This window comes from Nuphar pumila, chromosome 2 (assembly GCF_984573655.1).
Source record: "Nuphar pumila chromosome 2, dmNupPumi1.hap1.1, whole genome shotgun sequence".
In the NCBI taxonomy this organism is placed as follows: domain Eukaryota; kingdom Viridiplantae; phylum Streptophyta; class Magnoliopsida; order Nymphaeales; family Nymphaeaceae; genus Nuphar; species Nuphar pumila.
This window is the reverse complement of record NC_143250.1, coordinates 146,235,035-146,256,736: the sequence shown is the minus strand read 5'-3', so window position 1 is coordinate 146,256,736 and position 21,702 is coordinate 146,235,035. Positions and strand designations below refer to the sequence as shown.

The 21,702-nt window shown below is 37.7% G+C and overlaps 1 protein-coding gene, 1 long non-coding RNA gene and 2 other non-coding genes across 4 annotated transcripts; 2 read left to right on the top strand and 2 right to left on the bottom strand.

Moving 5' to 3' along the window:
- Positions 1–8,445: 8,445 nt before the first annotated feature.
- Positions 8,446–8,517, bottom strand: TRNAP-UGG (transfer RNA proline (anticodon UGG)). The gene has a single exon. It is a non-coding gene; the product is annotated as a tRNA-Pro (tRNA).
- A 2,270-nt stretch (positions 8,518–10,787) lies between these two features.
- TRNAP-AGG (transfer RNA proline (anticodon AGG)) lies at positions 10,788–10,859 on the bottom strand. The gene has a single exon. It is a non-coding gene; the product is annotated as a tRNA-Pro (tRNA).
- A 138-nt stretch (positions 10,860–10,997) lies between these two features.
- Positions 10,998–14,916, top strand: LOC149847521 (protein MAINTENANCE OF PSII UNDER HIGH LIGHT 1-like). The gene is made up of 3 exons (XM_089997056.1): positions 10,998–11,310; positions 12,924–13,061; positions 14,484–14,916. The coding sequence occupies exons 1-3, from the start codon at positions 11,131–11,133 to the stop codon at positions 14,847–14,849; spliced, it is 684 nt and encodes a 227-aa protein (XP_089853182.1). The 5' UTR covers positions 10,998–11,130; the 3' UTR covers positions 14,850–14,916.
- A 4,206-nt stretch (positions 14,917–19,122) lies between these two features.
- Positions 19,123–21,272, top strand: LOC149847520 (uncharacterized). Its single transcript, XR_016430386.1, has 3 exons — positions 19,123–19,411; positions 20,532–20,613; positions 20,916–21,272. It is a non-coding gene; the product is annotated as an uncharacterized LOC149847520 (long non-coding RNA).
- Positions 21,273–21,702: the final 430 nt, after the last annotated feature.

Here is a 21,702-nt window from a genome sequence, read left to right as displayed (position 1 = left end):
CCTGAGAAGCATTTAGGGAAGCTTTCCTTGCAAACTACTTTTACCTTTCATGTTTGAGACAAAAAGAAAATTGAATAACTAGAGTTGTACTAGCAAAATATAAGCCTGGTGGACTAAATCACCGAATGACTCTGTTACAAGGTCCTAACGAATATGCCTTCGACTTTTCCTACCGTCGTTGCAGCAGCCACCCTTTTGATCAAGGTATGGGAGCACCCCAAGGATGTTTTAAACAAGAAGCTAGTCGTAGCTGGTGAAAATTCAAAGAAACCACTCATAGGTGGTCAAGTTGAGAGTCCACCTTTTAAGAAGAAGAATCATAGAGGAAAGAAACTTGTTCCTCTGTCCAAAAGGCAGTGACCACAAAGTGGTACCATTAGCAATTCAATAATGTGTTTCCCAGCTTCAATCGATCATACGGCGGGCAACCATGCCCCTATGAGATGAGAGATTATCTTTACTATGGCAAGATGGTCACTATATTCACGAGTGCCACAAGAAGGCGATATATGAACTAAAGAGAATGACGGGAGGACCCCACCCTCCTCGATCTTCTCAACCACCGCAATAGTAGCAGGTTGCCCAGAATAAGACAGTCAGATGAGTATATGCCACCTCGGTTGAAAAGTTGACCAAAGGAGATCTCGTTCAAAGTATCATTCTAGTCACGGGACAAGCAACTTTCGTACTCTTTCATTTCTATTAACTTTGTTAAACAATTACATGTACAAGTGAAACCCTTGAATTTTTTTTAGATGTATATAACCGAATTGGAAAGAATACAACATGTGTAAACTACATACCAAACTTGGATGTACGTAGTTTTAGCAAACCAACATTTGTCTGTCGATACGATTCTGTTTGATATGACTGAGCTTGATGTCATATTAGGTATGCACTAATTACATTAGTATCACAGTAAGGTTTTATGCCATTAAGGGAAGATTGTTTTGTCTAAGTCGGGTGCCCCTAAAGTGAAATTCAGACTTTCGAAGACCATCCTGAAAGACATAGTAATATCAATGTTAAAGGGGAAAAAGTACCTTCAAGAGAAATGCAATGTTTTTCTAATTAGTATCGTCCTAACAAAACTTACAATTGTGTCAATCGAGGACTTGGATGTTGTCCAAAAATTTTCAGATATATTCTCGAAGGAATTGGTAGGACTTCCTCTGCTTTTTGAGGTGCAATTCAAGATCGAGTTATTACCGGGTACTATGCCAATCTCTAAAGCACCATATAGAACGATGACAGTTGAGCTCGATGAGCTCAAGAAACAATTACAAGAGTTTACAAGAAAACATGTCATTACCGACCAAAAAAATAGCGATGATAAAATATCATCGTCAATAATAATTTAATCTTGATGATATTTTATACTGTAAAAACATCTATTATCGATGATATTTTATCATCGTTCTTATATCATCGATAATATAAAATAGGAAGACGTAAACGATGGCCGGAAAAAGATATTGCCGATGATATTATCGTAGAGTTTAAATTACAATGATAATTAATCATTGCCAAATATCGTTTATAATTACGATGATAATTAATCGTTGCTAATAATCACACGATGATAATTATCATCAATTTTAATCAATAGCCAACGATAATTATCGTCAACTAGATGCATGGTTTTATAGAAACAAACTCTTGGATCATCTAATTATGATTTATAAGAAGGATCTTTTAAGTCTTGAAAATCAATGGATCGGAATTTTTGTAAACATGCAAGCATAAAAAAACATATTTCTTGATTTGATTATGATGACCCAATAGTCGATTCCAATCAAATGGACCATGTCGAATGCATTTGCATGGTAAGTGTAAGACCTGTGAATTTTTTGAGAAAATTATCCGATATAAGATGGAATTTCATAATGCAATTATCTATGTATTCGTACATAAATATGTATATGCATATGTATGCAAGCACATATATATATCGAAAACCCTAATACGAACAAAAGTATATATATATATATATATATATATATTGAAATAAATGCATATTTTGATGCATTGGTCATCAAAACTCTAAGTTTTATCCAAATTTCATAAGATCAATTAAATTGTAAATCAAAGAGGTTATATGATTTAAACCCCTTTAATTTTACATAATTCGACAAAGAATGTGTTTTTAAAATAAAGTATGGGTCTTACCAGAATTGAAATGGATCATTTCAAATATATTAACTCTAAGTGAAAATTTCAAATGAAACAAATATCAAATGTCAAATAATTAATTAGAATGTTCGAAAGTTTTCGTCATGGGCAAATTTGGGTTTGACCGAAAGGTCAAAACCCACCATGGCTCGACCTCACTGGGTGCCACCCATGTGAGGGAGCCTAGCTGGTCGAGTTGACCAAGCTGGGCGGTGGCAAGGTGGTAATAAAAAGGTAAGTTTTGAAAAGGGTGTAATTTGGTTGGCCATGTGGGCGGCAGCCTTATGGAACTCTTGTAAGTTCAAAAGAGTAGCTTAAAGGGAAAGAATCCTATTGGTTTCATGGGGCGGCAACCCCATGGCAATTCTGAAATAACAATAAGGAGATTCAAATAATGGTATGTCTATGGGGTTCTTGGGTAGCAAGAGTGGGAAATTTTAGATTCGCCACTGCCTAGAGGGGTGTGTAACTCACCCTAGATGTCGGATCTCTTGGAGTAATCCCAGCCATTCGTTTTAAAACCCTAGGTATTTAAACATTTTTAGAAGGGAAGAGAGAGAAGCAAGGGGCGATTTTTGCTCCCTCTCTTTCTCTCTCTCCTCTCTTTCTCTCATATTTTCTTCCACCAAATTTTTGGTTGATGCTAGATAGTGTGTGTGAATCAATTTTGAGGAAGCTCCTCCATTCCAAGCAATGAGAAACGTCTCCTTCTATCGAACCAATGTGAGATTCTCTATTTTCATGTTATCGGTTTGAAGGTTTAGCATATAGTTCAGCCATGAAGCCCAAACAACCTTGCATCCATTGCATGAAAGGGGTTCTTGCGGCTGATTAGAAGTATCTTAGCATTTTTATCCATTGTTTGCTCTCCTTTGCACTCCCATGCTCACACACGCACATTACATGGTACATTTTTCTTCTTAGTCTGCTTTGCTTTTCCCCATTGAGAAGGATTCCCACGGTTTTTCTGTGTCTGTGTGGAGCTCCAACTGAAAGGGAAGATGGTTGGGTTGCTGCCTCCCTCTCTTTTGCTCGGAGGCTGACCCCCTTTTTTCCTTTTTCCCTTTTTCTTTCCTTTCCATGCTACAACTGTGCCCCAACCCAGGCTACTATGCCCTTTTTCTCCTTGCGGCCTGACACAGTTTGGACCAAGTTTGGTCCAGATCTATCATGAGGTCACCTTGGACCGAGCAGAGCCTCAGATGGGGTCACCTCCCCTTTCAGGGACGTCGTGGCTGGCACTCGGTTGCCTGCTGCAACTCGGTTGCAGCAAGGGTGTTGCGTCCAAGTGCTAGCCACAGGCATGCACCCTCTTTTTCTCTTTTTTTTGGTGTGGCAGCACCATGCAAGGTCTGAACGCCCCGGTCCAGACCCTTGCTTAGAGCCCGAGCATCCCAACATAGGTCTGAACCAGACTGTTTAGACCTAGGCTGCTCGTTTCAACCCCAACCTGACCCAGACTGGGCTAGGTTGTGGTTGTCGTATGTGGCAGCGCCACACCGGGTCTGGACATCCCTGTCCAAACCGTGTGTGTTGTTAGCACACCCCAGCACAAATCTGGACCAGACTGTCCAGACCTGGGTTGTTTGCCTTGGCTACGACCTGCACCCTGTCGGGTTAGGTAGTGGTTGCTGCCAAACTGGGTGCAGTGTGCTGGTTGTCTTCTAGGCATTGTGGTGCACCCTGTTGCTGCGTCGTGACAGCAAGGAGGTGGACAGCAAGTGACAGCTTGTTGCCCACTCGGGTCACCTTAGTCGCAACAAGACCACAGTTCTTGTTTGGCCGTAGTCGGTTGTTGCGGTATCTCCCGTCGCCTCCTCCTAAGTGGCAGCTTGCTGCCCACCTAGTTCGCACTCGTCGCAGCCGTTCCTATGGCCATTGTTGGTGTTTACACCACTCTTAGACCATCGTGACTATGTCTCATGAGTTTTCCATAGTTGTTTTGCAAGCACGGTGATGTCGCTTGGAAATGCTAACGTAATTCTCATACGTATGATGATGTTCCACCTTGCACACTATGACACTTGTGTGCGTTGTTGTCGTGATATTGCATGCGAATGATTGTGCTACGAGTTGTGCTTAGCTAGTATCGTTGCGTATGGTATCTCAACAGCGATGCTTGAACTTTGGTGTTATTGGCTTGTGTTCGATATGTATAAACAAGTATTCTTGCAAATAGTGGTTCAATGGACTCGTACACTTGTGTTTCATTGCGAATGATCGTATCACTTGGCACTTGCACATATTTTCATGTTGTGAATAGAAATGAGATACATAAAATATTATCATTTACGTTTGATGGTTGACCAACGACACTTCGCACTTTGGCACATCATGACACATGTATGAGATTCCCTCATTAAAATGCATAAGAGTGGCGGCGAAGTGAAAAGAATGTGTTGCGATTATGCGAATCGCCTTGCACTTAATGGTACCAAATACAATGCAAAAAGATATGTGATGTGATGCGCAATTGCAAATGCTTATTTTGTCATAATTGTAAAATAATACATGAAAATGTGTAGTTGGCTTATGCATCGATTGTCGTTGCCCAATTGCACTTCGCACTTGCACATATTGACACGAATATGCTATGGATTGTATGCGACACACACACACACACACACACATATATATATATATATGCGGTAATTCACCTCTTGGCATTACACTAATGCATGTCGTACACAATGTACTTGATGGGTCCCGACAAAGGTTTGGGGACGAACACCACGTTAGGGTATTGACACATTTTCCAATATATATTGTTGAACTCCATATGAGTTGCGTTGGGCTATTGACCCACGTTCGTAAGTGAGCTCACGAATCTTAATACCCTTAAGACATAAATGGTGTTATGTCGCCTCCATCGGCGAAATGATCATCTTCACTTTTGTCATTTTAAAGCACGTGATTGGGCAGGCTAGATTTTTGTACGTTGTTCGTGTTGCTCTGCAGAGAACACAAGGCCAGATGGGCCTAAGTACCTCGAAAGGAGAGAATATTGCTAGATAAGCATAATTATGATAATTGTCTGGCTGCCCATCTCACGAAACGATTTTCCTTAAAGAATGTAGATTGAATGCGAGTTTCCTTCGTGTACCCGAAGAAGTAAGCAAAAGAATACTATTACATATCTTGTGATACATTTCTAGAAACATCTTACTCCGGTTAAAAATGTTTCTAACTGTCTCATCATGATGTACATAGCTTGTATTGCTACTTTTGCTAGTTCTTGTACTTGTCTCATGGTGCATATGTATGCTCACATGCACATATACTTTGGTTGCATGTTTCTAGTAGTTCCATCATGTTAGACATAGTTTTGTTACGTACTTTTGATTCCTGTTATAATTGCTATCATGTTCATGCTTTCCTGAAAAATTGTATATTGTGAATGGTTTATCTCACCACCTTGCAAGAGGTCTGACCCCGTTTTATGGGGATGCAGAAAATTGATAGATTGTGCGATGGGGCTCGATGTGCTGTGAGACTTGGATCCCACACTTCTAAACTTCTCATGATTCTGGCAGTTATTTGGGGGAATGTCTTATCTTTTTGAGAGACATTTTGTAAAGTGAAACAATATATTTTGGTAAATCAATTATAATAAAATGTGTTATTTCTACTTGTTGTTTCCTCCTGTAACCCGCTCAGAATTTTCAACTCCTTTCCTCTTTTGATTTTTTGCTTGCGCAATGCTTTCAAAAAAAAAGAGTTTACTCTAAAAATTGAAAGATTTTTCAAGATGGGATTTTGGGGCGTTATAGTTTGATTTGCAAAAAAAACTATGAAAATCTAGATTCATATATCAGTTTATATATTTTGTTAGTTTACATGTTACGGTTTCCATGCATCTAAAGTAACTAAAATATGTAAAATGGTGTGCATCGAGAATTTTATAAGTTTTTTTTTTATTTTTTTCTAAAATTTTATCATACGGATGCGATCTAGATGCATGGTTTTATAGAAACAGACTCTTGGATCATCCGATTACGATGTATAAGAAGAATTTTTTAAGGCTTGAAAATCAACGGCTCAAAATTTTCGTAAACATGCAAGCATAAAAAATCACATTTCTTGGTCCTATTACGATGGTCCAATAGTCGATTTCAAGCAAATGGATCGGGCTGGATGCATCTTCAAGGTTAGATTTGCATAAAAACCTATGAAAATTTCAATTCACACCAGTTTATGTGATATGATTAAAAAACAATTTTGGAACCCATGCAAATGCATTGACCAGATTCCATTTAATGTTTCTTCATTGTGGCTGCCTTTATGCCAGTAGTTGTTCTCTTCTTCTTGTGTTTCCTTCGTGTTTTACTCTTTACTTAGCTGCATTTTCTTTCTTAGTTCAGATATTAGAAAGATCTTAATGCTCTTGGCGATTATCCTAGGGTTGTCTCATCCAAAATTTTCCTTTTGGCGACTTGCATATATCTGAATGAAAATGCAGTTCGATGTTAACTGTTTCTAAAGTTTGTGAGATTACTAGGGTGGTTTTATCAGTTGCGGTTAGCCTCAGTCTTGGCCTTTTTCACTATTAGCAATATTAGAGCGATTCAAACATCTCTTTCAGACCATTATGAGAAAATCTGTTCATTTACTTGTACACTTTTTTTTTCCCTATGAAAGAAGTTGTGTACCTGAAAATTTTATGATAATGCCTGCTTCTCATCAAAAAGAAAATTTTATGATAATGTATGGAGAATGAGCACCTGCGCATTGTAAAGAATGAACCAACAAAACCTGTTGATGATATTCAGAATTAGGAAAATTTTGCATTGACCCAATGATCAGCAGATTCTTCAAGTTCTTGAGGTGATATTTGTTTCTATAGAAATTTGCATCTGCATTTGTGTTCAAATGCGCATGATTATCTGAGGTGCCGTCTACGCTGCAGCAATGTCTTTCATATTTATCTTGTGTTTGCAGCTTTCCCATGGTCACAATTGGCCCCAAAAATAGATGGGGAAAAGTTCCACAGGAAACATTTACTTGCCTGTTTGAATTTGCAAATCTTTCTAATGGAACCACCCCTTGTTCCACAGGAAAAACTTTCATTGAAAAATGATTCATATTCCTGTTAGTCCCAAAGTTTCTAATACAACCACCTCTTTTCCCATGCAAGTATTCTCTTAGATTTTGCAGATCTTTCTTAGCTAATAGGTTTTGGATAGATCTCTTTATCTGGATAAACAAGATTTTGGAGAAAAGAAAATCCACAACGTTTGGTTAGTGAATGGAGATGAGCAGAATTATGTTAACTCTTTTTAGTGTAATTCTGCAATTCTTTTTCTTTTTCCAAATTATTTATCCTAAAACTCAAGCTCCTTCCTTGTCCAGCAGTGTGCCCTCATCATCCCTATCTCTATGCAATTGCATCACCTTGCACTATTTTAGCTCTTTGCGGCTATTTTCCACCACAATTTGTGTGTAGCACGGTAAGGCTTGTTTGAGATTGGGGATTAGGGCTTTTATTGGATAGTGAAGTTTGCTTTGTGCCCAAGTTTTAGGTTTATTGTATGTGGTTTTCATTATCTTCTTATTTATTTTTTTTCTTTTCTTTTTGTTGTTGTTGAGTGGTGGTGATAAGATTGGTTCTAGAGCAGTGGGAGTCGATATATGTTGCAGATGCATAGTTCTGATTTGGAAGGTGTTGGAAATTTGCGATTTATGTGAATTTAAGGTTTTATTGCAAAAGACGTTTTAAATTTGGGGTTTATGGTTTTACTAGTTGGTCAGGACCAGTATCATCACATAGCTTCATGAAGAGGATCGCATAATAATTAGTACAAAACGTCCCAAGCTTTCAACTGAAAAATCTTCAGATCTTCAGTTTGGATCTAGATGTGATTTTGCACCAATAGAGCTAACCTTGATCTGTGGTTGCATTTTGGCAATGCCACTTAACTAGTTGGATTCACATGTATTGATCCAAAACCCAAATAAAGTTTATAAACTTGGATGAGAGAGAGAGAGAGAGAGAGAGCTTTTGAGGGCAACCAAACGTGCGAAAAACTAAAATCTGGATAGTTCCTGCAGATTTTGGTGTGCAACAGACCAGTTGCCAGAATTTAAAAAAATCAGAAATTGTAAAATCTGATAAAACATAAAACCAGAATTTCTGGGTTTGCATCCAAAGATCTCCCAAGTATCTGCTACTGGTGAATACTGATCAAGATCCACCATGGTATGACTAGTCGGACGCCCTTACGGGCAAGGAGCTTAAAATAATAAAAAAAACAAAAATTTTAAAAAGCATTTGATGGGGCATTCCGAGAATCGAACTCGGGACCTCTCGCACCCAAAGCGAGAATCATACCACTAGACCAAATGCCCGTTGATAGAAGTAATCCCGTTATTTTTTTATTATCTGGCATTTTAAACTACACGACGAATCCATTTTAGAACATCCGGCAAGATCCGTCACTTAAAATCCAACCCATTTGAATCCCCATTAAATATGGTTTAAATTAGCCCAGGGGTAAGTCCACGGACTTTTACTCTGTCAGGTCAGCGATCGTAAGTACGACAGGCAAAGTCAGTGCAGCTAGGTCTCTGATGTTTTCTCCATCTGAATATAAAAAAAATTGTAATAAATTATAGTATTATAAATATCACAAACATTTTTTGGATTCAAGTAGGAATCCCCTCAAACTAAGCATCTCGAAAATTAACATACCTGCTAATCCGATGCCCACCCCAATCTCATATTGTGTGGAAATGGCATTTTCATCCGATCCATGCCAATCTTCGTAGTACATGATAAAGCAAAAGATGTAGCCACTAGCTAATTAGCAAGTTCGTTCTAGAATTAGCTTACGATATCCGGGTAAACCATGAGTTATTTCTAGATATTTAGGGCACGTTTGCTTTGGTCACAATGAATAATCACAGCTGAGAAAGTAGAAGCTGCGATTGTTGGTCGCAACTCACAAGGTCAATCTTGTGACAGAGAATCACAGGTTTCAAGGGATGAGCATTCTGAAGTGAGAATCACAATCACAATGTGCACCTTTTTTTTTTATGTTTCGGTAAACTTGAAAAAATAGTGCGATTGAGATTTGCAATCACAAGATCTTGAGAAAATCTAAGAATCACAGGGTGTTACAAACATGCCCTAGCACAAACACAATCAATTGATTTCCCCGTTACCAAAGTCTGCATGATATGGCTGCCAGACCACCAGTAGGGTGCAAATGGATCCGGTTCCATCATACCTCTTTTATTTTTTACTCGGAGAAACCACCCCAGGATCATAGACCTAGTCGTGCTGGCTCTGCCTGCCTACTTATGGTTGCTGTCCTGGCAGCGTAAAACTTCGAGGGCTTACACCTCTTATTTGAATCTAACAATTTGTTCTTGAATATGGATTTTAAAATAGGATTTGAAACATTAATGCTACTTCTCCAAAAAAACACATTAATTCTATTGGGTCGGACTTATCTGGATCTTTCACAAATATGGCATCGTACTGAAATCAACTTTTTGCCAGATTGGTTCTGGAATATGAAACGTGTTCGATATGTAATACTATTTTTTTTTATAGAATCCACTATTACCCACATAAAATCCGGATAAAAATTCAACTCTGCTTCATTGGATCAAAGTGTGCAGAAGGATCAGATTCAGTTGGACCTTGATTTGAATTGGATACATTCTTGGCACAGATCTCAAAACAAGATCTGCATGCAGATTGGATTTGGATTTGGATTTGGGCTCAGACGTTGAAAGTTCTTTATTGGATTCAGAACAATTTTATGAGGGTCTTACGTTTAGATTCAGATCAAACCTGATCCATTTATATTTATCAAGCAATACCCTGTTTACTGCAGCTCATCAGATCTGTGTTAGAATCCGGGTTTGGATTCAGACTCATTACTTAATATTTGAACTGGATTTGAACAAACCATGTTTCAGCCTGTATGCAGTCCATTGGCCCCTTATTCAGATCTAACTTAACTTTGGATCCATATCCAGATCTATTGCTTAGAATTCAAAATCATATTTAAATCAACCATGATAGCCTACCATGCCAAACCTTAGCATAAGATAAGAGAAGAGCCACTAGAATATGAGAACTAATGTGTGATCAGCCATTTTCATGATTTTTTTGTTCTTTTCTCTTGATTCTAACCATATGAATGTGATCTATATGCTTGTTTTATAAGAACCTGCTCTTAAATCATCTGATTTTGATGCATAAATGAGATTTTTTTAAGGCTTTAAAATCAATGGCTCATGATCTTCGTAAATATTCAAGCATTCAAAAATCACATTTTTCATCTAAAATACATGATCCAATGGTTGATTCCTAGCAAATTTACCATGCCAAGCACATCCACATGGTTGGATTTACAAAAAAAGCGTTGAAAATGCCCATATTTCTAATTCTCATATTCTAGTTACTCGATTGTAGGATACACAAAGTATTTGTTTTCAAAGTTTTAAAATCCTTCTACTACAATGTTAAATTGGAACCCTATACTGTAGAAGGGTAACTTGGCAACTAAGGGAGCTATTTTAGCATTTAAGTTTGTTGATTTTCAAATTAAAGCGGAGATAAATTGGTGATAAAGTTGGTTAGAAAGGGTAAAAAATAAATTTTAGGGGCATTCCGAGAATTGAACTCGGGACCTCTCGCACCCTAAGCGAGAATCATACCACTAGACCAAATGCCCGCTTGTTGACAATTTCCATATTTTTAGTTACTCAAAGACTTTGTGAGATCAACGCCCACCATAAAATCAATCACAAATCAGCGAAGACGTGGCAGAGCAGGATCCATTCAAATCCGACCACGACCATCGGTCGTTCCCACATCATTCTCAAAGAAGACTACCACTCGTGGCTTCTCTCCTCCTCTCCTCTCCTTGCTTGCCTCTGTTTGTATAAGAACCAACCACGGCGACAAGGAATTTGCTCTTCTTTTCTTTTGGCTTCTAATTTTTCATGGTTTCCATGGCTTCTTGTTCACAAACCATGGTTTCTGCAAGCACCTCATTCCCACCCTCCTATGGAATCATCAGGAGAGCTCAAAAACTGAGGGGCAACGGCTTTTACTGTTATGTGAAGGCTACCTCTGACCAAGAATCTGATTGCAATACAGAAGAATGTGCACCAGAGAAAGAGGTAAATAAGAGATTTTGATTTAGATACCTTGATGGGTTTTTTAATGTCCCATGTGGTTTGTAGGTGTCATTTAATCTTATATTTATCTTGGTAATCTATATTTTCCTGGTTGTACTTATTTTGATCATACTGTTTATCAGTTTATGTGTGTTTCTGAACCTAATATTTGGCTTTTCCTTTTCATTTTTCCCTGTTAGCTGTTTACTTAAAAAAATTTAAGGATTTTGGCATTTGTGGGTAATCAATTTTGCTGTATAGTTTAACAATTTCCCATGTTAGATTATGATTGTAACTGCAGTAAGTACTTCTCTTTGGTGGTCATCTAGACATTATTTTCTATATTTGAGTAAATTCTTATGTTATATTATAATCATTGCTGCAATAAGTACTCTTTGGTAGTTTTTATATATACACTTTGTAAATTTAAGTCGTCTTAATTATCCTTTTCTTTTAATTGCGGTCAAGGTATTATCCTAACTACGCAGTTATACTTGGATTTTCCTTCTTCTTTTTATTCCCCCTGTTTGGTGGTCTTCTCATCATGTTCTTTATGACACCTTGACCTTCCTGTCAAATGTTTATATTCTGATGGAAAATATTGGTTACAGTTATGCATTGCTTAAGGAAATCTGGGAATGTTCTTATTGTGTTTTTTTTTTTGGATTGTTGAAGTTATTGTGAAAATTCTATAAAGTACAAGTTACGCTCTGTTGTGCCTCTGCATAACCTTAATTAAGAATACCAAATTTTTAGTTTGAAATATAAGCAAGGTTTTGGTCATGTTGGATGCACATAAACATTGTTTCAACTTAACGACAATCAATATTCTGTAATTGGTTCTGTGTTGATCGGTAATTTACTTTCTGCTCATTTGGCAGTTGCATGTACTTAACATCAAAAGATTAAGTTTGGATACAATCTCCAAAACAGATCAAAAACTGGTTTTGATTTTATAGCCATCTGTCACGTGGTCAATGCCTGAACTCGAGATTCTTGGAACAAAGCTAGAACTCAGGCATCTTGAACACAAATTATCAACTCTAGCCTAACCCATGTAGTCCTGTCTATAACAACTGTCTGCTAATGAAAAAAGAGTAGGTCTACCGAACCCAATCCACTGGCTGAATAACCACTCTTCAATCAGTAGTATATGGTTGTATTTCTGTTTCAGAATACTAGCACACCTGTTTTGGGTTTTCCAAGTAATGAAGGGAATCTGTTCTTAAGTGCAAGAAAAAAGGGTGCTAAGTGATCAGTTGGGAATCCCTTTAAGCAATTACAGTAGCTTAGTGACACAACCAAACTTTTCATCTTTATTTTTGTAATTATAGTACATATTCTTTTCTTCAGGCATGCTTTATATGCTCTAACTGGTCAAGTGCAAGAAAAGAGGGATGCTAATTGATGAGTTGAGAATCCATTTAAACAATTATCATAGCATAGTGACATAACCTAACTTTTCATCTTTTTTTTTGGATGAGCAACTAACTTTTCATCTTCACTTTTGCATTTACTGTTCTTATCTCTTTCTTCATGCATGTTTTATATGCTCTAACTGATCAGCTGATTTCTTATCAATTGATTCCATGAAAGACTTTGATTATGAAGTGTAGGTTGGCAAGGTGAGCATGGAATGGATAGCTAGCGAGAAGACCAAGGTTGTAGGGACATATCCACCCCTTCGCAAGAAAGGCTGGACTGGCTATGTTGAGAAGGATACTGCCGGACAGACAAACATCTACTCTGTTGAGGTTGGTAAGACTGGAAAAAAAGCTTGTTCTATATCAAATTTGTTTTGGAAACATGTAGAACTGCAATGCCACCATCTCCCAAAGACGGTGTATAAATTCATAATAAAAAATTTGCAAGAACTACATCAGAGCAGTGTTAACCTTTGTTATGAATTTATAATATATAAGTCACAACTATTTCAGAGCAAATTAATCAGAGTTAAAACATGTAATGAAATGGTATTCTTCCACAAAAGCACGAAAAACCTTCAAAAGGGTGTCTATTGGAGACACCTCAAGCACAACCCATGAAAGGGTAAAAATGGAAGAACACACTAAAATAATAAATATTTATTTTTTCACAAGAGATGCTTAAGAAGCATTAATTTACATGAGAGGGGATCACCTTTATTTATACAAGAGAGAAATGAGGTGGGAGCTCTTCCAAAAGAGTCGTTGGACCTAGTCCAACGGCTCTATTTCTAGCCGTTGGACTAGGTCCAACGACTACATGTGTAGTCAAGATCTAATTAGATCTTGGCTATGTAGTTCAAAGCGAACTACAAAAAGGAAAACGAAAAAGAAAAGAAATAAAAGAAAATAAAAAATATAAATATATATTATATTATTATTTTATTATTATATATATATATAATATATATTACATGTTTACATTTTAACAAAACATTGCCTTAAGTTATGTATTACGTTGTTGAGGTTGCAAATGGTGCAATTTCGGAAGAAGGGACCTCTTAAATTGGCCAGTAGATGACGTCCTTACCAGCTTGCTAGAAACCATTTCACGTTTTCTCCATGAACACACAAACATATGCATAAGCACAAAAGCTTTCCTCATGCATAATTTGAATAGATCCAGTGCAAAAAAGAGATCATGTTGTCTTGTTGAATTAAGCTGAGGAAATAGCAGTATAGCTTCTCTATTGGTTTTGTCAATGCATCTAGGTCATCTAGTTTCAATGTACTAGGTTGCGCAAGTTGCAGTGTAACATGTTTACACTTTTGTGCTTGATCTGATCCTGGCCTACTTGGTTTGAGGGCTTTAATTCAAGGTATGCAAATTTTAGTTTCTAGATCTAACAACTGCCAAGTTTGAGCAAGGAAAATGATCATGCTTCTTGACTACCATATTGTCACTTGTTAATTGCTTAAATAATATGGCTAGGACTGTGATCCTTTGTCATATATTCAGCAAGAAAGATCCAGTGTAAGCTGGCTGGCCTGCTTCCTATCCTAGTTGTGTTATGTGAAGATGTCGATAAAAAATGTAGATGGCTATGTCAATGCAGTTTTAGACCATAATTTTCAAATCCAATGGGTTGGATCAAATTTCATATGGTTTATATATGTTAGAGATAGCTGCTATTAGATACATAATGATGTGTATAAATTTTGTAAAATATTTTAGTGTTTATTTTGATACAGCCTGCAGTCTATATTGCTGAGAGTGTGATCAGCTCAGGAAGTGCAGGAAGTTCAGCTGATGGATCAGAGAACACAGCAGCCATTGCGGCAGGATTGGCATTAATCTCCGTAGCTGCAGCTTCGTCAATACTTTTACAGGTTGGGAAGAGCACCCCTGATATTCAAACCACTGGTTACTCAGGACCATCTCTGAGTTACTACGTCAGCAAATTTAAACAACCACAAATTGTTGAGGCATCAATACCAACAGAACCTCAGAGTGCTCCAATTGCAATAGTTGAAGAAAACGCCTCAGGAGGAACTTCTCAACTCCAGGTTGATACAGCATCTGAAGAGATCACTTCAACTGTTAGCAAGACCTCGTAAGGGATTTGTTGTGCCAGATTGATTCTGGGATTTTTGTTGCAAAATGAAGAATAGTTTTTTTTTCTGCTTACTTTTTGCCTTTTTTATTTTATTTTATCATTTTATTTGTTTGTAGTTCTATATATATATATATATATATATATATATATATATATATATATATATATATATATATATATATATATATATATATATATATATATATATAGAGAGAGAGAGAGAGAGAGAGACTGATTCCACTGGATTTTCCTGAAATGTATTCTTTTAATGAAAAGTGAGAAAAAGAAAACCACCAAATAATGTTTACATATTGTGTTGCTGTTTCTAAATTCAAAATGGTTACAATATATGTTACACATGTACTCCATCTTGACTCATGTTCTGTATCGTCTTATATATTAGTTATATTAAAAAAGTTTATAAAGATGGCCGTATTCCCTTATCCACAGCAGTATCCATGTGACATAAGTTACAGTAAATGTGGCATTTTTTTTCCAAGTCTCGGCCTGTTCTGCAGGCTAATACTTCCATTCACTCTGTCGGTTCCTCAACATTAATAGGTTTCAGTTTTCACTTTCAAGTTTCAACATTGGCTCACATTAAAAAGGTTCAGTTTTCACTTTGAACATTGCTGATGCTAGTATATATAAGATCTTTCTGCCATTCTGATCTTTTTGACTGCAGTTACATTACATTGACATAAATTGATGATCAAAACAAAGCCATGTAGGAAATCACTCCTGAACCCCGCAAAATTGATATCCTAGTGCAATCACAAAACTAAGAGGCTATGGAAAATAGGAAAAATAATAAAAAATTAGAAGAAAATTAACTAAAACCATCAATAATCATTCATCTCGCTCCCTCTCTCCTCTCTAAAAGGAATATTTATAGCAATCAAAGAGAAGCCTTGGGAACCCTAATCCTACTGCAAATCTAAGATAGATCCCATTTCAAATAAGATCCAAAAGATGATCTTAAACTAAGATTCAAGCTATATAATTATAAAAGACCATAAAGAATTAAAATAGATCTAAATGAGCCTTATGGACTCAGTAGAATCATGCTCTTGCTCTTGCATCACGCTTGCGTTTCTTTCAATTTTTCTCCACCCATAGAAAACATCGATCCGTTACCGCATTTTGCAAAAACAGGTCTGCTAACAATGGCGGGATCCAATCCAAGAAATACCCAAGCAACATGTAAGTAGTTGCCTGATAAGTTGGTGGTTGATCCAATAGAATGACAAATGGATCTGCAAGTAGGATAGACACCAAAACTTGAAGGATCCATATGAAAGTATCGTTGGATCAAAATATATTTAATTCTAAATTGGATTTGAGATAGATTATTACTTAATGAAGATCTAAATCTAATAATATCCAAAATAAAAACCTAGAGTAAAAACTAGATCCAAATGGATCCCTTGAACTCGAACTCGAATTGCATGATGCTCCTCTTCTGCATTATCTGGGGGTTGGAAAAGACTTGGCCCTCGGAGTCCACATCGCTTTTGCTTCTTTGAATTCCATTCAACTCTTGAGAACCATAGACCTAATGTAGTCTCCAGCTAATGTGGATTTATTAGGCACAAGTCTAGAGGAGCTTATGGTGGTAGGATCTATTGTGTAGGCAATCTAAATACGGAAAGCATATGGCCCAACTACTTCTACGTGGCTGGCGTAAAACAGTTCCAAATGGATCTGCTTGCAGTATATGGGCCAAGCTAAAAAGATCCAATGCTCTTGGTTTCAATTATAAGTAATCATATCCACACTTGGTTGAATGGGTACTTGAAGGGTTGTTTAAGTAATTGGATAGGTTTGGATGGGTCTTGAAGTGCTTAGGGTGGTGTCTGGCTTGATATGAGTCCAGTACTCAAGGGAAGTCTGAAGTAGATATGGTTTAAATATTGGTTTAGGAGAGTCAAGATTGACATAGAACTAGGTCAAAACGCTTTCACCTGGTTTTGGAACATAACCTGGACAGGATTTGGGTTTGGGGCAGGAAATGGGTTTAAACATATTGGAGTTGGCCAGAATTATGGTTGGTTCATGTCCAAAACTACTAGAACTAGGTTATAGACCCAGGAACTAAGTTCAACCGAGCCTTGAAAGGAGTGACTCGGCATAAGCATGAAAAAACAAAGTTAATATGTGGAAGACTAAGTTATGCAAGTTACCCATGCACATAATGGCTTAAGTGGAGTCTTATGATGCTTTTTATGGCATGCATGTAGTGGGTAATTGTGAATGTAGTGGGCCAGGTAGTGGTCCATGTGTCAAATGTAAAGTCATTGTGGTTTATGAAGAGTGTACATGGAGTTTATGAGATAAGAGTTGAGTCATGCAAGTAGTGATTGTAGTATTGCATGTTATTAGTTGGTATTAAGTTAGAATTTTGTAGTTAGAAGTGTGACCCATGAAAGGGATCCCAAAAGGTATTATTAACACATGAAAAGTGAGTAGAAAGTTCCCCACCACTATATACATTTATGGGTCATGTAGTTTTGAGTGTGTGAAGAATAGTATAAAAAAGTGAAGTTTTTAGTCCTCTTGAAGGCGAACCAGGTACAATCACATTGAACACTTTGAATGTGCCGCTGTACCTGGTCACCCGCCATCTTTGACTGACAGCGTGTCAGTTGTGGGGCCCAACAGCAGATGGAGGGCAATCTGGTGCAGCTGTACACTCAAAGTGTACAATGTGATTGCATTTGATCTGCCGTCCTTATGTAGGCAGCTCAGGTGCAATGTGATTTAAAAGTGTGCTACGTACTGCACCTGATCATCCACCATCCCACAGCTGCCAGGCTGTATCCTAAAGATGATCGGTCTTTTGTTCTCTGTTAGTTCGTCTGCTCTAATGTACTTCAACCTCATTGCATTATTCAAGATATGCATCATTCCAAAGTTTCTCACCAAGATTATTAGACTGAGTGGAACCTTAGTTTCTCTCGAGTAAATCAGGGTGGATTTCTCTCTACAAATTAATGACGTGACATGCACGCACCGACTTAGACACAACCCCCAAATCCTTAGTACCATACTGTCTAGTAAAGCTTCATTTATCTTTTTGTTAGGAAAGTTTTAAATTATTAATGGTTACTACCAAAAGTGTTTTGAAAAGTTTAGTCTCATATCTAAAAGAGAAAAGTTTTTCAAGAGATTTAAATAGAGAGTTTGTAATATATTCTTTACTTTGGTAAGCCTTGAGTATTTAGGTGGATTGCGGACGTTGCTGCGTTGCGCATCGTGCAGCAACGGACGCGTCGTTCGCGCACACGCGCGCGTGCGTGCGTGTACAAGGGCGATTGAGGCACAATGTGGCGTTTTGATGGCGCACTTTGCATCTGGCCGTTTGAAAGGTTTTAATAGCATTTATATTGAGTTTAAGGCGCTTTGTGACTGCTGGACGGTTTTGGAGGCCTTTGATTGACAATCAAAGGTGGGTGACCGTTCAGGTACCTTTCATCCTATTTTCAAACTGTCAGATTTATGGCCTTTAATCTCATTTATCGCAAAACGTTTTGGCCTCTCTAAAAAGTTATAAATATCTTCTATTTTCGTCTTTTGGAATCAGAATTTCTGACTCTCAAGTTTTCTCCTTTCTTTCTTCTCGGTTTGGCTTGCAGAGTTCATGTGTGAGAGAGGTCATCTGTTCTTGCGAAGCAGTGACTCTCTTGAGGTTCAAGCCTAGTTGTATTCTGGGAACTCAGTCGTAACAAAACCCTTTTTCGCATCTTCGGAATTTCCGGAGTGGGGCGATTGAAGTTCTAAAGATAGCGATCTTAAGAACGTGCCTCTAGGTTTGAATTCTCTTTTCTGAAATCCTGTTTTCACTAGGTTGGAGTAACACTTTTCACCATTGTATAGCAGTTCATTGAATTGGACATGATAGATGCAGTTTCCTTTGTTTATTTAGTAAAAAAACATGTGTTTGATTAGAAATTTTGATATTTATACAAGTTTCCGAGAAATTCAAAAACCAGGGTCCCAAATTGCACCAAGAATAGGCTAATATTTGTGTGGCCAGGATACTTTGCCCTGAAAGGTGATGTTGATAGGCCTTCAAAATCATTTGCACTAAAAAAAGGCCATATGGTTCAAGTTCTCCACCATGTTGGATAATGCATGGTCTGTATTTTTGTACATATGCTTGGGTTCATCTCATCCACTCGATGCATGAAAACACACGCACCTCACAATCTCACCAGCCTCAACCATAAGAACACCAATCATCATGATATTCCCAAACAAAAAAGAATCACAGAATGAGAACAAGATAACCTCTTCCTCCAACTCATAATTGATTAATTAAGCCAGAAAGAGAGAAAGGAGAGAAAAGATTTGCAGTTATGGAGGTGTGTTTTAAGAGTAGCGCCATCATGTGTTCTTCCTTCCAATTCTCTGCCAAAGAGAACCACCTCAACTTGCCGACATGCAGAGGGCTGAGGTTGTTATCCTCCCCTTCGTTTTCTTCAGCTCGCTTGGCTGTTCCAAGCATCAGCAGGAACCGAAGCTCACGTGTTGTGTGCAAATCTCAAACACCCATTGATGAAGGTCTCTCTCTCTCTCTCTCTCTAGATTGATGAATTTGATGATTCACAATCAATTTTGTGATTTTTTTCATGAGTGAGGAAATCACCCCCAGGATCAGAGAGCTAGTCGCGCTGGCTATGCCTACCATACTTAGGGTGGCTATTCCAGACGGTGTAAGCCCGTGGCCCACCCCTTGCCATAGGCGGAGCTGGGGGGGGGTGAAACAGTTAATTTTTTTTTTTTTTTAAAAGCCCAGTCCTAGCCCAGCCCTGATTCCATATGAAATAGATTTTTATCCATTTTTTTAGCCCAGTCCTAGCCCAGACCCGACTGCAGCAAATAGTTTGATTTGTCCATATGAAATAGATTTTTATTAATAATTGTAGCCATTTTTTATTTTATCTCAAAATTTTTTTTCGGGGGCGCTGCCCCCAAACCCCCGACTACCAAACCAGTTTTTTTTTCCTACACCCCTGTCCCCCCCCCCCCCCCCTCACATGAATCTTAGCTACGCCACTGCCAAGACCTCAAAATAAAAAAGGGTTTTGCGTTCAAACAATTTGATTCAAAGTTTGTTTTCTTGTAGACAAGGCCATGATAAGTATATCTACAAGGTTTGATCAAGCAAATGACACTTATATAACTATGACTTTATAGTTGAATTTATGGTACTATTAATGTTATCAAATATAAGCATACACACCAATATACTTGTTACATACAGATAGAAAGGAACCTCAATTGAGATGGACTTGCTGCTAGGCAACACCAACACCAATGGACACTTGATCTTTTTAGATAAAACCAAAGAAGTTTATTAGGACTAGTCGATCGTCCACAGCATTTAGCAGCTCATAATAGATGGATGTTAGAGAGAGAGAGAGAGAGACTTAGATTAAGGAATGGTCGATAGTACCTGCCTATACGAATTGCCCAAATCTTAACAGGTAAATGAAATTCTCTCTAAAAAAAACAAGTAAATGAATCATAAATATCATGATGTCTTATTTCACGATGTCTTCATCTTTAATTCATTACAAAAAATAAAGTTTTCATCCTTAATGAGCCTTATGGGCAATATTTTGCATTCTCGAATAAAGCACTTACTCCTCTCTTCATCTTATGAATGTATTGCATGCAGCATTAAATCCACGAAAGACAGGTACAACAAGGCACGGGCTGACAGCTCAAATGCGAACTCAGTTTCAGAGCTCAACGCTCACGTAAGTACTTTCAGAACCCCAAGACCGGAATATAAATACATAAGGATCCAGTGATCCAGCCCTAGTACTTTACAAAATACTCGGGCCACACAAAACACAAAATCGCTACACCGAAAATTGCTGCACACAGCAGCGATATTTTGTGTGGACCGAGTACTTTGTAAAGTACTCGGACCCGATCACCTAACCAGATGCCTCCTTTGGTTGATGCGCCTATAAAACCCCAATTGTTTCATCTATTTAGTGAATTTTTTCTTGCCCAATATTAATTTCTTGTATGTTACATGTCTTCTGTCTCTTAGTATTATCAACAAGAATCTTAGAAGTTGAGACAGCAGATACAAATCCTTCAAAACGCAAATAGCTAAGCATGGACAAGGCCTTTTTTCTTCCTAGAAAGAAATGATTGCATGCGTATATTTGATTGATTGCCCTGAAAAGGTAAAATTTTTGCACTCTTTTTTCTCTTCCTGGGCTACTCATCTGCAACATATTTGAGACTAACGTTGCGTCGAAACTGATAAAAGTTTTAGTTTGTAACATGGGTTTTTGAGATCATCGTGTTGCTTAAATAGCTAGGATTGCATTCATAAGAGTGTTTAATCTTATTTTTATGTAAACTTTTCATGGAAAATAGTTGTACTCAATACCAATTTGTTGCTTCTTCAACTGTCTATATACGTATGAGGGAGATGCGCAACGTGTGTTGACATGTTTATCCATGCAATAGTGCTCGACATATATGATCGGCACCGGATGCCATGCATCCTTCATCTGGCATTCAAACATGAACTCATAAACGAATCTGACTCTAACCTATATATAGCCAATCTGAGGATTGATCTTTCTTGTCCTTTCAAAAATTAAACAAATAAATCAATCAATATGAAGTGGGCTGATGCTGCTCGCACTCTCGTGGACGATGCTGGATTAGGTGCAATCACATTGCACATGTTTAATGCGCTGCTGCACCTGACCGAAGGGGATTTAGATCAGGTGCAATCACATTGCACAAAGTGCATGTGCCGCTGCACCTGACCACCACCAATTTTCTCACGACTGCACTTTGTGCAATGTGGTTTCACCTCA

Coding starts and splice junctions, on each gene's coding strand:
- LOC149847521 (XM_089997056.1), top strand. CDS start 11,131: ATGGTTTCCATGGCTTCTTGTTCACAAACCATGGTTTCTGCAAGCACC. Junction 11,311..12,923: donor AATGTGCACCAGAGAAAGAG/GTAAATAAGAGA, acceptor TATGAAGTGTAG/GTTGGCAAGGTGAGCATGGA. Junction 13,062..14,483: donor CAAACATCTACTCTGTTGAG/GTTGGTAAGACT, acceptor ATTTTGATACAG/CCTGCAGTCTATATTGCTGA.